Source organism: Neocloeon triangulifer, unplaced genomic scaffold (genome assembly GCF_031216515.1).
Source record: "Neocloeon triangulifer isolate White Clay Creek 2 clone unplaced genomic scaffold, ASM3121651v1 ptg000001l, whole genome shotgun sequence".
Lineage (NCBI taxonomy): Eukaryota > Metazoa > Arthropoda > Insecta > Ephemeroptera > Baetidae > Neocloeon > Neocloeon triangulifer.
In genome coordinates this window covers 200,890-214,663 of record NW_026775544.1, presented here as the reverse complement: position 1 = coordinate 214,663, position 13,774 = coordinate 200,890, and the positions used below count along the sequence as shown (strand labels likewise).

At 40.1% G+C, this 13,774-nt stretch overlaps 1 protein-coding gene across 1 annotated transcript in view; it reads right to left on the bottom strand.

Moving 5' to 3' along the window:
- LOC132198604 (synaptogenesis protein syg-2-like) overlaps window positions 1-13,774 on the bottom strand; it is a 60,294-nt gene that overhangs the window by 28,622 nt on the left and 17,898 nt on the right. Inside the window, exons 3-7 of the mRNA XM_059622722.1 lie at window positions 7,255-7,384; window positions 4,754-4,962; window positions 3,349-3,459; window positions 2,209-2,415; window positions 232-383 (exon numbers count right to left, since the gene is read on the bottom strand). Of these exons, the coding sequence (XP_059478705.1) occupies window positions 232-383; window positions 2,209-2,415; window positions 3,349-3,459; window positions 4,754-4,962; window positions 7,255-7,384 (809 nt within the window). The remainder of the gene's footprint in view (window positions 1-231; window positions 384-2,208; window positions 2,416-3,348; window positions 3,460-4,753; window positions 4,963-7,254; window positions 7,385-13,774) is intronic.

Sequence of the window (13,774 nt, the reverse complement as noted above, 5' to 3'; positions counted from 1 at the left end):
GCTGCCGTCCACGGTGGATGGCGGAATTTAATAAAGCTGCAAAATACACATAAATAACATGTGACACTCGACATTCTCTCTCTGCATACTAAACAAGCACTGCCGAGGAAGAAGCTGCTCTCTCGACGGTGCTTATGCCGTTATTAGCGAGGCACAAACATAATAATCCACCCCTACTGCCTCTCTCTTGAAAGTGCAAAAAGCAGGGAGAGCGAATTCCAGGGCGCATACCTTTTCCGTGTAATTTTCCAGTTTTTTGTTGTCCTTCCACCAGGAAATCTTGGCAGGGGGCCTCGAGCCGACGGCCTCGCACACCAACTCGTACTTCCTCTCGGCGGAGAGCGGCTGACTGCTGCTCAGAATGCTGGCACTAATGGGTTTAACTGAAACACAGAGAAGATGCAAAGCGTTTTATACTCGCAACCTGCTCACGGGTGTTTGGATTAAATTTTATTCAAATAATGTTCCGCAATGTAAACACCACTTGCTCTCTCTCTCTCATCAAAAACGAGAGACGTTATTTTTGGGGCCGCCCCGTGCGAAACGGTACGAGCAGCACCAATATTGTTTTTGCATATATACTGCAGAGTGTACGTGAATTCGAAGCAGCTCGTTTCGCCAGAATGATACAAGACGAGCCTAACGAAACTGCCAAGGAAATGGAAAATCTGTTTGTGAAGCCCTTTTGCTCCGGCTGCTGCTCTCCTCCGAGGGGCTGTAATCAATTTCTGCTCCAGCTCGCATTGTTTTCCCTTCGCCGACGGCCGGATTCCTCCAAAAGATACCGCCCGGCCGTCTTGCTCTTGCATTCCTCATCGCGCGCGCAAAGGCTTATTTTTCGCCCCCGACCGGCCGAGAATTGTGTTGTGTCCGGTCATTCCAAATGCTTCTCCGGAGAGCGTTAATATCCTGAAGTGACTTTTCCAGTGGTTGAACTGCTGAGCCCGATAATCCTTTGAAACTTTTCGTGGCAGTCTGTTATTGAATGGAAAAACGCGTCCTGCACGTCCCCTCATTTCAGATAGGTTTGCTGCATTGACAAGAAAACGATCGCAATCTGGCTAAATTTGTTGACCTTTCAACCCACCAACTGATTAAGGCATAAAAAGCAAAAAGTAAAAAAAAATCCCGCCTTCTTTTGCAACATTAGAATAAAGGAATTCTAAAAATATATAGCAAATTATAATATTAGAATCAGAAAATAAAAATATTTTTAATCCATAAGGCGGTTATGTCAGATTGCTCAGAGAGGAGTGGAGTGAGGCAGTTTCTATGTGTGATCAGAATGAAAAAAAAAACAACAAGCCGAGTTAATTTATTTATCTTTTTTGCTCCCTTTAAATAATTTTTTAATTTGATTATAAATGTTTTATGAATTTAAAAAAATTAATTCAAGCTGTGGTTTGAAGTCTTGATACATTTTCAAATAAATAACTTATTGTTAGGAGTAGAGCACATTTTTTCTTGAAATTTGAAGAGCGGATCAATGATGTTGTTCGAAGAACGGCAGAGTTGAGCGGAAAAAGTTTTGCAACTGAGGTTATAATTATTACATAATAATACCTTCTAAACATATTTCTGTTCAGGACAAAAATTTCACGCGCAAAACGCACTTCTTAAATATAAAAAAAAAAAATCCATGAAAGGGCAGTAAATTAAAAAAAATCTTTTTTTTCTGGTGAACTTATCTTAAAGGCCTTTCCAAAAATTACAGGGGACAACTAAATAGCTCTGGCCGGAGCTTTACAATTGACGTCAAGTATTTAATCTCCGTCCTGCGACCAAAAAATTTGGTTCACCGAGACAAGCCCCCACAGAACCAAATTAAGCACCTTACAAAACCACAAGAACGCAATACCCGAAACATGGCAGGGCTCGTGGAAACCCAATAACACCCTTCACAAGTTCCCACGTCGTATCTTAGTTAATTACACGCGCAATAATTTACATTTCATTATCGATGGGACCCTTCAGCTCGGTACGCGTAAATTTTCCCAACAGCACCAGCAGCAGTCGGTCTCGAAAGTTTGCGTCGCGCGGAGTGAGATTGCACTCGAAATTAATTGGTTCGGAGAGGAAGTTCCTTAGGATTTAGGCCGCGCGCAGTTCAGGTTGGGTGCGCGCAACAGCTCCAGAATGGATAGCGAGTGAAAGAGAGCAAAACAGGGCTGCAGAGATAGAAAGGGAGAGCTCGAGATATATACTTACAGTGCATTTCAAGGGAAACTTTGGCGAAGACGGGCTGACTGATGTTGTTATTGGAGGCTTTGCAGGTGTACGTTGCATGCAGATCCGCCCTTTCCAGCCTCCGCACGTAAAGCTGATTTTGTTTCACGTTGGGGAACGAGCTCTGGACGTCGACCGAGTCGACGAGATGATCGTCTCGCCACCATCTTATGCTTGGCGTGGGTTTGCCTGCGAAAACACACAGCCGGTCTCTCTTTTAATAAAATGAACGATCGCACAGAAGAAGAAGAAGGAAAAAAAGCAAAAGGGGCAAGGTGCCGCAATGGCTGCGAAAAGAAGAGACACTGGATTTGAATACCTAGAGCCGCAGAGAGAAAGACAAAGGGCAAAAAATATGTATTCGCGCGCGCGGTGGCGGTGGCGGCACAAGAGGTTTGATTGCAAAATCAATAAATTTGGCCATCTAATACTCCGACCGCCGCCGACCATTCTTTTCATGAATTCACCCTCGACCACCGCGTACATTTATGGAATAAAATATCAGTCGTAATGCAGCCGAAGGGAGATTTTGAATACTAAAACGGGCGGTCTGCCGCTCGGGTAAAGATAAAGGGCCGTTGTTCGAAAAGAAATCGCCGGTCAGTGCAAATAAAAACAAAAATTTAGATTTGCATTTTAATATTTGATAAATTCTTGGATATTAGGAAAACCTCAAAATTTTTAACATAAATAATTAATTTTATAATAAGTACTTGAACCAAATTTAGATGGAGTAATTTTATTTTACATAAATATTGTGAAAAAATTTTAAAAGCTAGAAATAATTTTAAAAAAGAACCAAAAATCCGGTATTTATTGCCCTATTATGATTATTATTATTATGATTTCCCTGCCACTAAAACCATTTTAAATTTGTGCAAATTTCATTGAAGCAAATTTCGTTTCCGTAAAGTTTTAATTATATGCTTCAACTATTACTGCAAATTTCCGCACAAACTGCGGAAATTCCGCTTGAAAATAATTGAATTTCAGATGAATTGCAGCGACCCGTGCAGCGGGGAGAGGATGAAAGGGCGCGCACCTTGCTCGTCCTCTCTCTACATACTCAATTATGGAAAACAAGATTCCGTGTCGGAATCAATTAAACATGCGACTACTCACCACCAGAGACGATGCAAGTTAGTTTCAGCTCGGCGCCCTCCTCGTACGGCCCGGCGACATTCTGCACTTCCTTTCCTCGCTCGTCGACAATGTTGGGTTTTTGGGGCTGAACTGCAAAGTTATTAATTATTGATGAGTAAGTTTGTCGTCGCGCGTACGCCGAGTAAAGAGCAAATATCTCGCAGGCAGTGACCCTCGTCCGGCAGAATTAACATCTGTATTCAAAGCGCATTACCGGCAGCAAACCGTCGACCCTTGCTAAATACACGCCGCGCCGCCATTGTGTCTTGTTCAACAATGAAAACTTCATCCCCCATTGTGATTAAATCGTGAGGTAGGAACAACCGCAGCACTCTAATTATTTGATATTGTATCTCTCTTCTGCTGCTTTCCGCCGCACTCCAGCAGCCTCTCTGATAATAATAAGGTCGGCCAGTTTTGCAGGGGGCGCCAAAAGAAGATTTTATCTGGACGCAAACTTTTGAAAGTTTCTCGATAATTTCTCAACTTTATGGCGAGATTAAAGAAAACTATGAAAATATACGTTGGAACACTAAATAATTTTACTTCAGTAACAAATTTTTGTAAAAAAACAGCATCAGCGTTCACGCAGACGTTTGATTGTAAAATTAATATAATAACTGTTGGATATTGTTAATTGCAGTGTGAAACAATAATAATATGATAATTTTTTTATTAAGAGAAATTGAGGTTTGAAAAAAAATTTGGGTGAAGAAGTTGGCATATTGAAGTAGAAATCATAATTAATATAATAAATATGTATTTATTGTCATATTTATTAAAAAGAAAGAATTATCCAAAAATAATATATTGGGAAAATGTTACATTGCTTTTAATGCTTAATTGGATAATAATTGTAATTTTCTTTATTTCTGAAGGTGACTTGAAGATAAATTTTTACTTGGCAAAATATTAAATTTGCATTAATTCTTTAAGACATTCGGAGAAATTCTAGATATTAGCAAAAAAAGCCACTAAATTGTAATAATTTGAGCAATGACTTAAATCCAACAAAGCTTGTATAAAAGCTTAATTCAGAAGCTGACACCGATTGACACCGATAAAGCCAAATTGGCGGCCACGTTGACGATCTCTAGTGGCAATTTTTGTCTCGATAGACCTCATCCATTCTTTATTCTTATCTCTGGAGGGCGCGGTGCGGCGGCTGCGGCAAACATTTCATTGTGGCCCCTCATCACCTGCATTGTTCGGTTCGCCAAACTAGCCCATTGTTAGCACTCGCCGCGCGCATTGTGCCCGTTTTCCCAGCAGAGATCGAGCACCGCGCGCGCGTGATTGCATCTGTGTGGTTGGTGTGCCCGCGCGGCAGGGCTGGACGGGGTCGCACGCTGCACCGAGCATTAAAAAGACATAAATTACTCACCGGCCACCGAGAGGCGGACTTTGGTGTTTCTGGTCGGCGATTTCCTGAAGTCCACCCTGCACCGATAATCGCCCTCGTCGCGTTCGTCCAGGCTGTCTAGACTGAGCGTGGCCGGCTCGGTTTTGGCGCGGAAAAATCCGCGCTCGGCCAAGACGCCTTTTTCCTTCCAGTGGGACGGTCGTTCCGGCTGGGCGCCCCGCGTGTCATAGCTGTGGGTCACAACACATATTTTACATCAGTGTGGCTCCAGAGAGCACTCAAATGTACACGCGTTCTCTTGCTGTTGTTGTCAAGAAGAGAAAAAGCAGGTTGCAAAACATGATACACAGGGACTCAAATAATCAAACTAATATCTAATTTTGAAAGACTATTTGCAGCTCATAATAATAAACATCAAAAACAATTTTCAAAATAATCATGATATTGACGAGCAGAATGAAATTTCTTGGAATTCTTGAAATTCAAGTCCATGTTTCAAATACATATGATAGTGAATACATAAATTTAAAGAAAGGCATAACTTCGCTAATGATTCATAATGAACAGAAACTGTGGCCAAAAATATGTTTTATTATTAATTATTATAATTATCATTATATTATATTATATTATATAATTATATATTATTATTATCATTATTATGATTATTAATATTATATTATTTTTATTAAAGTTCTGTTTTTCAAAATCTGCAGTTATTGATTTTCTTTAATAAATTTCCAGCGGTACATATTTAACATACATATTTACCCCTTAGAACAATTAAAAATAATAGTCACAATTTAAGCCACATTGCAGAAATTATGGATTCAAAAATTTGGACATTGAAGGTCAAACCCTTGACCAATTTTCAGTTAAGCAGGATTTTCTAGCACATCTTTGATAGTTAAAAAAATTATTGAAAATCCCCAGAGCCGATGCGAGCTCCTTTGAAGCTCACGTTGATCAAACGGCCGGTTAAAATCTGTATAAAGTGACCGCAGGTTGCTTCTTGGGGACAACAGAACATAACACGCTCTCGGAATGTGGAGAGAGTGAAACACACACAGGCTGTAATGCAATTTTCTGCTTCAGCGAATGGGTATTAGCCAAGTTAGTTTTGAAGCGCGTTATCTTGCCACCGAGCAGAGACACAATGACACTTTTTGATGAACTTGCGCCCGCCGCGAATCTGATGACGAAATTCGGCCGCGTGGAAAATTCGGCCAAAGAAACGCCCACCTCTGTTCAGTTTGACATTTCCAGCTCTATTTACGAACGCCCTTTAATGAGAAAATATCGAACCTCGTCGGCACCATGTTTGCGGAGGTTTCGGAAATATTTTTCTTTTATTTACGTCAGACCTTGCAAAATCGCGCAGACTGTTTTGCGGCTAAAAAGAAACTCGTCCTCATTTTTGTGTCTGCGGACGCAGCGCGTGTGCCCAAATTGTGCGACACAAGCCATATTTTTATTCGTCTCGCTCCGAGCAACAAACCCAATCCCATATAATAAGTTTACTTGCACCATGAAAAAAATTGCCTCTTCAAATCAGAGTATCTGAGCATGAGCTGCTCGCGAGCATGATTGAACAAAATTTAGCTGAATTTTAATTTTTTTAATTTGGTTTGAACTTGTCAATAAATTGACTTTTGCTAAATAATTTTGTCGGGCGTTCTTTCAGAGTAAATAAAAAATTGGACTTGACAAGAAATCTAGATATGCATTCAAAATGGATAATTATCATTGACGTGGGTTTTTTTAGAGGATTAATTTGTCTTTATTTAACTGGGAAAAATAAAGATTCACGCCAGACTTCATTTTGCGCCAAATCACCAGGAATTGTAATTTTGCTAACATGTTATCTACAATACTTGGTTGTAAAACAAAAAAATTACTTTATCATTTTTTTTACCCACTTTTTCAATTTTATTTAAATTTAAATAAGAAGCCAATTAAGTAAACAGGAAGTTAAAACGGGACTGAAAAACTTTGTTGATTTATTTAAACAATTTATAAAGCCTTCCAGATTAAATATAAGAGATTAATTTATTATTATATTTTCAAGAGATTTACTTTTAGATATTATTTCACAAATATTTGGTTGCATTAGTTAGAATGAATCCTTGCTGAATTTTCAACAGTTTAAGATGGATAAATAATATTTTGCTTTTCCTATTGCATCGACATTCTACAGTTTCTTTTAATTTTCACTGATTAATCTTACGGCTCTTTTTTTGCTGTTGAACCTCAAACAAACCGGCTCTGAATTCATACTGGAGGGAATAAAAATTAATCGGACTAACAAAGAAATCTCCATCGCTTGAAGTTCTCAATAATGCATTGTGGAAAATTGCGCAGCAGCAAGGGGTGTGTTCTGTGCAAGGATACTGGCGCGGGAAATGGAAAATTTCATATCCGCAAAAAATGCTCACGTGCAAGGCTTTCAGCAAAAACGCTATTAAAAAAGTGTCAGCGCGTCTCTCTCTCTTTGGAGACAAAGGGACAAAAGAGTAACCGACCTGTAAATGGGCGTCATCTCGTTCTTGTACCAGATGACGAGCAGCACGGTGTCGTTGGCCAGCGGCGGCAGGATGTCGCAGGGCAGCAGGGCAGTGCCCCCGGCCACGGCCTGCACCTGAACAACGGGGCCTGCAACAAACAATGTCATAAATTTTTCACCTGTTACGAAAAAAAAAAAAAGCGGAAAATTCCGCACCCGGAATCAACAAAGAAAAGGGCAATTTTCGCGCTTTCATGCGGCGAAAGGAATGCGTGGCGAGGGCGGTCGGTCGGTTTTTCAGACCACCGCACATTATTGCACACCATAAACACTTTTATTTTGCGGTTTTTAATTCCTCTCGTGCGCTCCGATAACTTGCAGTCACATCTCGCAAGGAGCGCGTGCCGAGTGGCCCTTTTTCGCGCTCGAGTTTTTAGCCTTCTGGAATTTACACTGTTTTTGCTTTATTTTCGTAGTACAAAACGAAACTGAGAAAAAGCGGGTCAAGTGATTTACTACCTGATGGGGATTCGTGTATTTTTATGTGTAACGTCATAATATGCAAATCACCCGCGGGTAATAATTCAGATAAAAACACGCCGGTGCGCCGCCGTAATTTAGAAAAGTAATTAAATTTCAAGGTTTTCCTTTCGTCCGTGTGTTTTATGTTCCGCTAGCTTTAATACAACGTCCAGAAAAGCCCAGGATGAATAATTCAAATGCAAAATTATCATACACACACACACACACGGCCAATAATTTTCTTCCATTTACGAGGCGAATTCCATCAGAACGTGTTTGCCAGTTGTAAAATTTTCTCGGCTCCGTGACGCGAGCGGCAGCACCCTCGTGGGAATGCTTATGACACTCACGTGCACCTCTTTTCACATGTGAGTTGCCGGTGTAAATAAGACAGAAAGTCGTCTGACAGCTCTTTGCAGGTTTAGAATTCAAGTTATAAATAGTTTTTATTAGTTGAAACTAATGCATAATAGTGTTTCAATAGGATAATGTAAAAGTTTTTGCGTAGGTCCCAATATCAGAGAAATGATTCTCGCGCAATGATTATGGCGGAACGATTATCGCTTCTCACCTAATGATTCTTGAGAAACGATTTTTGACTGTATAGTGCATTCCCATTGAATTAAGTTTGTATTGAAAACGGGATTAAAAATTGTATTTTAAACAGTTTTTTTATTTCATAAAGTAAATAAAATAAGCAAAAAATACTAAAAATAGTTTATAAAAGATAAATATAATTCCTTAAAACAAGGATCGGCGCAAAATAAGAGCGAAGCAAGAAACGCAGCTTGCGTTGCGTAAAATTAAGTGCTAAGGCTGCTCTTTCATTTAATTTGTGGTGATGCCCTTTGACATATATGCACTTCTGGTACACCAGCCTCGTTTTTCTTCAAGAGGTGTATTAGCCGACTTTGACCCCATGAGGAGCATCACCAAGCGCCTGCCCCTCCAATCAGATGACCTTCAGGGCCCAAAAAACTGAAACCTTCCACAGTCCGGAGCGAGTTTGCCAAGGATTATTATTCCTACAGGGACGTCGGGCCTTGGAATAGCCTTCAGGACGCGCTGAAAACCTGTCCAGTGGAACAGTTTCCCACCCTCTGCACCAGTGGCAAAATTTGTGATAAGTGATAAGAACATTCGACAACTTTGAAAAAATTATAAATAATCTCGGCAGCTGCTTCGTTTTTTAAAAAACTGAAAATTTGATATCACCGGAGTGGAAATTTATGCAATACAAGACTATGTGGCTTTAAAAGACATTTGCTTGACGTTATATCTTTTTAATTCGCTGTATAACTGAGGAAACGCGTCATGTTAATTTGAAACACTTTATGTTTTTGCCTGGTTAATATGCTTGGAACGGCGTGCGGTGTGGTCTTTTGATGTCCAGCCCTCCTGTGTGAATGTGAAGCGCTTTCTGCTCTTCACGGTTGCGCCTCCTTTTGTGATGTCTTACTTTTGATGTTTCTGATATTTATATGGTGCATATAATTGCAAAACACCCGCGTGGCGTGTGAAAGAGAAACGAGGAAGAATCGCCTGCTTGCTAAGGGTGCATTAATGCAAATCTAAATATTGCATGACACCCCCATCAACAGCGCGCGGCCGACAACTAGCCTCTGCAAACTAATGGCCGAGCGAGCTGCTAATGACGCAACAATGGGTAAAAAAGAAACGAAATCGCGCGCGCACCCGCCGCATTATCCGGCTTTATTCACAGCGAGAACTGCGATAGAGTGCCTCTCATTTTATCGACACTGACAAGGGAACCTCGCCAACCTTAAAATTTTGAATCAAATTATCTTTCTAGTGAACGAAAACAGGCTTTTTTCTCGTTAAAATAATTTTTTTATCCCATTCAGTATTGTAAAATCAGTATTAGTTCAACATTAAATAAAAGAGTGAAAAGAATAGAAATTAATGAAAATTTTCAGATTTAATTTTGGACATCAAAAATTAATGTGTATAGATAAAGACCAGACATTATTGTTGTTTATTTATGTGGATTTTGGCTTCCGTGGTTAATATACAGTCAGGTATATTATTCAATTCAAATTGCAGAAATTCATATGGAAATTTATGGTAAAATATTATAAAAATACTAATTAGCAGAACATAAACAATATGATTCTCTTAATTGCAAATAAATATTTGTTAAATTTAATTGAAAATTCTTTTTTAAAGTAAAATAAACTTTAAAATTATCTAATATAGAAATAATATTAGTTTGTTTTTATTTATATTTTCTTTTATAAAACTTTTAAAGGATATAATTGCAGAGGTGGGGATTGCAAATTAGTAAATTGGAATGATGAATCACTAGACGTGTGTCAAAATATTCGCGCATTTGACCAGTTGTGAAATATTGCAACCAAATATGATAGGCGATGTTCCCTGGTGAGAGAGTGAATGTATTTGTGCCGGTATATTATTTTTATTTCAACCGCAGTAATTTGCACGGCACATAATTAAATAAACGAGCGGACGGACGGATGGGCCATCAGCGGTGGTGGCCAAAACAAAACAAAATCAATGCGGGCCGAAAATTGGATTGCAAAGCGGCAGCATAAAGCGCTTATAAGCTGCTTATTTATTATTTTGTTTTAAGAGTGGTGAACGCGCTTTGAACCCACAACGCGTGCAAACACACATGCGAATTAAATCTGCGGCAGTTAAAAGTCGGTCGACACAGAGCAAATCTCAAATTTCCAATTAAATCCACCTCTGAATAATTGAAAGCTGGCCCGCTTCGCAATGAGCACAAACGCTCTTTGCCCCCGCAGTCATCGCCGACGGCGCGGCCATTAACTTGGTTTATGCCTGAATTTAATAGAATTCGCAACCAGCAGCGCAGCTCGGTGTTGGTGGTGGCACAGCCCGAGTGGCAACTCTTAAAAGGGCGCACGAAATTTGTAATTACTGCATGTGATGCACGCTATACGGAACGCGCGCGCGACCACACCAATATACACAATACGACCCCAAACCAAAGGCCACCTCCTGAGCGGGCCGGAAACTGCCAAGGTCGCACAGTGTCGTGCTCAACATGAATATGAATTTGGTGCTCATGAATTTTAATGCACATAATACAAATCAAGATAAATCCTGACTATTTATTTACAATGAAACTCATAATTCAATTAATGACTTTGAGATTTAGAAACAGAAAAATATTATATATATTTGGTTAAGAATTGAAATAATAGCAATGTCTAGAATAATTTTTTGCCCAGTTTGATGCCGGGAAACAATAAATCTTGATCATTAAAAGTGCTATAAAATTATCCAATATATATAAATTAACTTTTCGCTTTTAAATTTCAAACTCATTAATTGAATTATGCTTTTTCTGTACTTTTTAGACCGTATATTTTTTTTTGCTGTGTATTCATGACACATGACTGTATCGAATGGAGAAAAAATAAGTACATAAATAAAATAAATGAGCCAAATTATTATAAGTCACTGGCAATTATGATATTGAGATATTTCTCCACATCAATGTGTTGAGATATTTTTCTGCATTAATGTGTTGAGATGTTTAAAATTTTTGTTTTTTAAATTGACTGCGAGTCTAAAACAAATAGAAATAATTAGGCAATCCTTTGCAAAAATTAATTTTTTTTACATTGTTTTCAAAAGTAGATTTTTCAATAAACCTTACAATGTTCTGCTTGCAAAAAGAGGCCTTTTGTTTATGAAAATTAAAAGTTTTCCATTCTTTGTACTCTATGCATAAAATATTTGCAAAATCAAAAGATGGCCCCTACTGCAGCAGGCCCCGATTCGTATGTTATGTGGAATCGGTGGCGGCGGCAACATGAGCACAACACGACGAGCAGCAGCCGGGTATCGCGTTCAGCTCTCATCCAGATTAATTTTGCGCCGCCGCCACACCGTGATTGGTTTTATTACACGGATTATGAGCAGGCACCATAAAATATGAATCCCGGCGTGCACAACACGCGGTGCTTGTCAATTTTAATCATAACGAACGAGCCGGAGTAAATAAATTCGCGCGATTGAGGCATCGCTGTGCACTCGCAGGCAATATTTTGCGTACGCTGTCTGTCGCACGGGGTGGCGCAGCGGGAACAACCCTTGTAGAACACCGCCCGGGTGAAACATTGTGCCAGGCCGTAAAAGACATAATTCTCTGCTGGCGGAGGCCCCGAATCTTATTGTAAATCCTCTCGCAAGTGTCCCCTAGTAAAAAGGTCAAGAAAATAAAATCTCAAGTCAAACACGACATAAATATATATTCCCTTTGGCTCACTCGCTCGCTCACTCTCTCTTCTATTTGCATTAACAGTTTCAGAATAGTACGAACATGATAGGGGCTGGCAAAGGGAACAAAGCGCTCTGGCATGCACAAACTCACTGTTCTAACGGCGAAACTTTTCTGCCCTAAAAATATGTCTGGGGTTCAAACAATAAAAACGAAAACTTTATGTGGTAACCCTGTGTGTGTGTGTGCGCTAGCGAAGGAAAAAGCCCCGCAGTCGGTCGTGCCGCTGCTCCATTGGCCGTGTGTAATTCTCGAGCGGGAATCGATCACGAGATATATAATTACGGGGCTCGCGGAACAATATGCAAATCCACGTATGGATTTTACATTAGAGAGAGGCGAGGTTGGGCCCAATAATAACCGTGGAAGGAAAAACAAGGGCGACGAACGCGCGCGCGGATAAGTGATGCAGTGAGTGCATGCAGCACTCTCAAAGGGCTGTGGGGTTAAAGTTGAGCGATGTTTGCGTTCCAATAACTCGCTCAGGTTCCCAAGAGGAGCACACGACTAATTTCCCGAGGAGGAGAAGAAGAAGAAGAAGAAGAGGTAAAGGAAGAGAGCGGAGGAGGCGGTGCAGTCAATAACGTTTTATTTGCCCTTAAATTAGCACGGTGCTTGACTCTTCGCCTCCACCTCAGCGCGGCTTTTGCTTCTTTTATTAAACGCGTTTATATTGATTTATTCCGAGAGAGAAAGAGAGACGCAGCCGAGTTGAGCAAAAGAAGGTTCGCTCTCATGCGCGTTTGTCTCGTGAAATATTACACATCAAGGATGAAATAATGCGCGAGTGGGCCACCGCTGCATAAAACGACTGTATTTTGCTTTTTAGAATTCCTCTCTATGCGCGTCGGCAGAAGAAAAGCGTCTCTTCTCTTCTCTCGCTCTTTCCACTGGCGCGCCGTGTTACCGAGGAAAAAAAGTAGTTCGCTCTTTCTCTCGTGGGAATCTGCAGGATATACTTCTCTCGTCGTAATGTCGGGTAGATACGTATCATGGAGCATGTTCTCATTTTGTCGGTGGGTGTCTAAATCCATCTGCGTTTTTGCAATTTTTCATGCTGAAGGCGCTATAAACACATAGACCAAACCCCTCCGGCTTTTAGGCTTTTAAATTGGAGTTACGCCATTGGTGCCGAGAGCGTGCCGCCGGAGTTGCCATCTTTGGACTCTTTTTCTTAAACTAAATAATAAAAATGAGCGTCTTGACGCTCCGTTACGCGCGCGAGCGGATAAAATCGCTCTGCCACCTGCCTTAAAGGGTCGCTATATTACGCCGTAAAAATAGACTCTTTACTGCTCTCTGCGCGCCGCGCCGAATAATCTGATCAAACAAAACTTTTTACCGGAATAAAGAAGAAGTTAGCGTAAAATTCTATGCACGGCGCAAAAGAGGAGCAGCGGAGAAAAAGCAGAGTCTAAATGCAAATTAAATTGAGCCTATAAAAGGAAAGAAGAGCGCGAGTCTGTGTGTTGCAGCCACGGAGGCAATCAATTTCACCGGCGAAAAAAAAAACACTCCATTCTAGGCCTAACAGGTTTACATAAACTTAGATGCATCTGCATCTTTTAGTGATCTTTTAAGCCACCTTTCCGAAATTCTATCTGTAACTTTTGTAATTTTTTTTTAATGTTTATATTAACTAGCTTTGGCAACATCCTTTTGCAGTATCATAACTAGTCCTAGGTCTTAAAATTGAAGGAGCTAAATTTAATACAAAATTACTTTT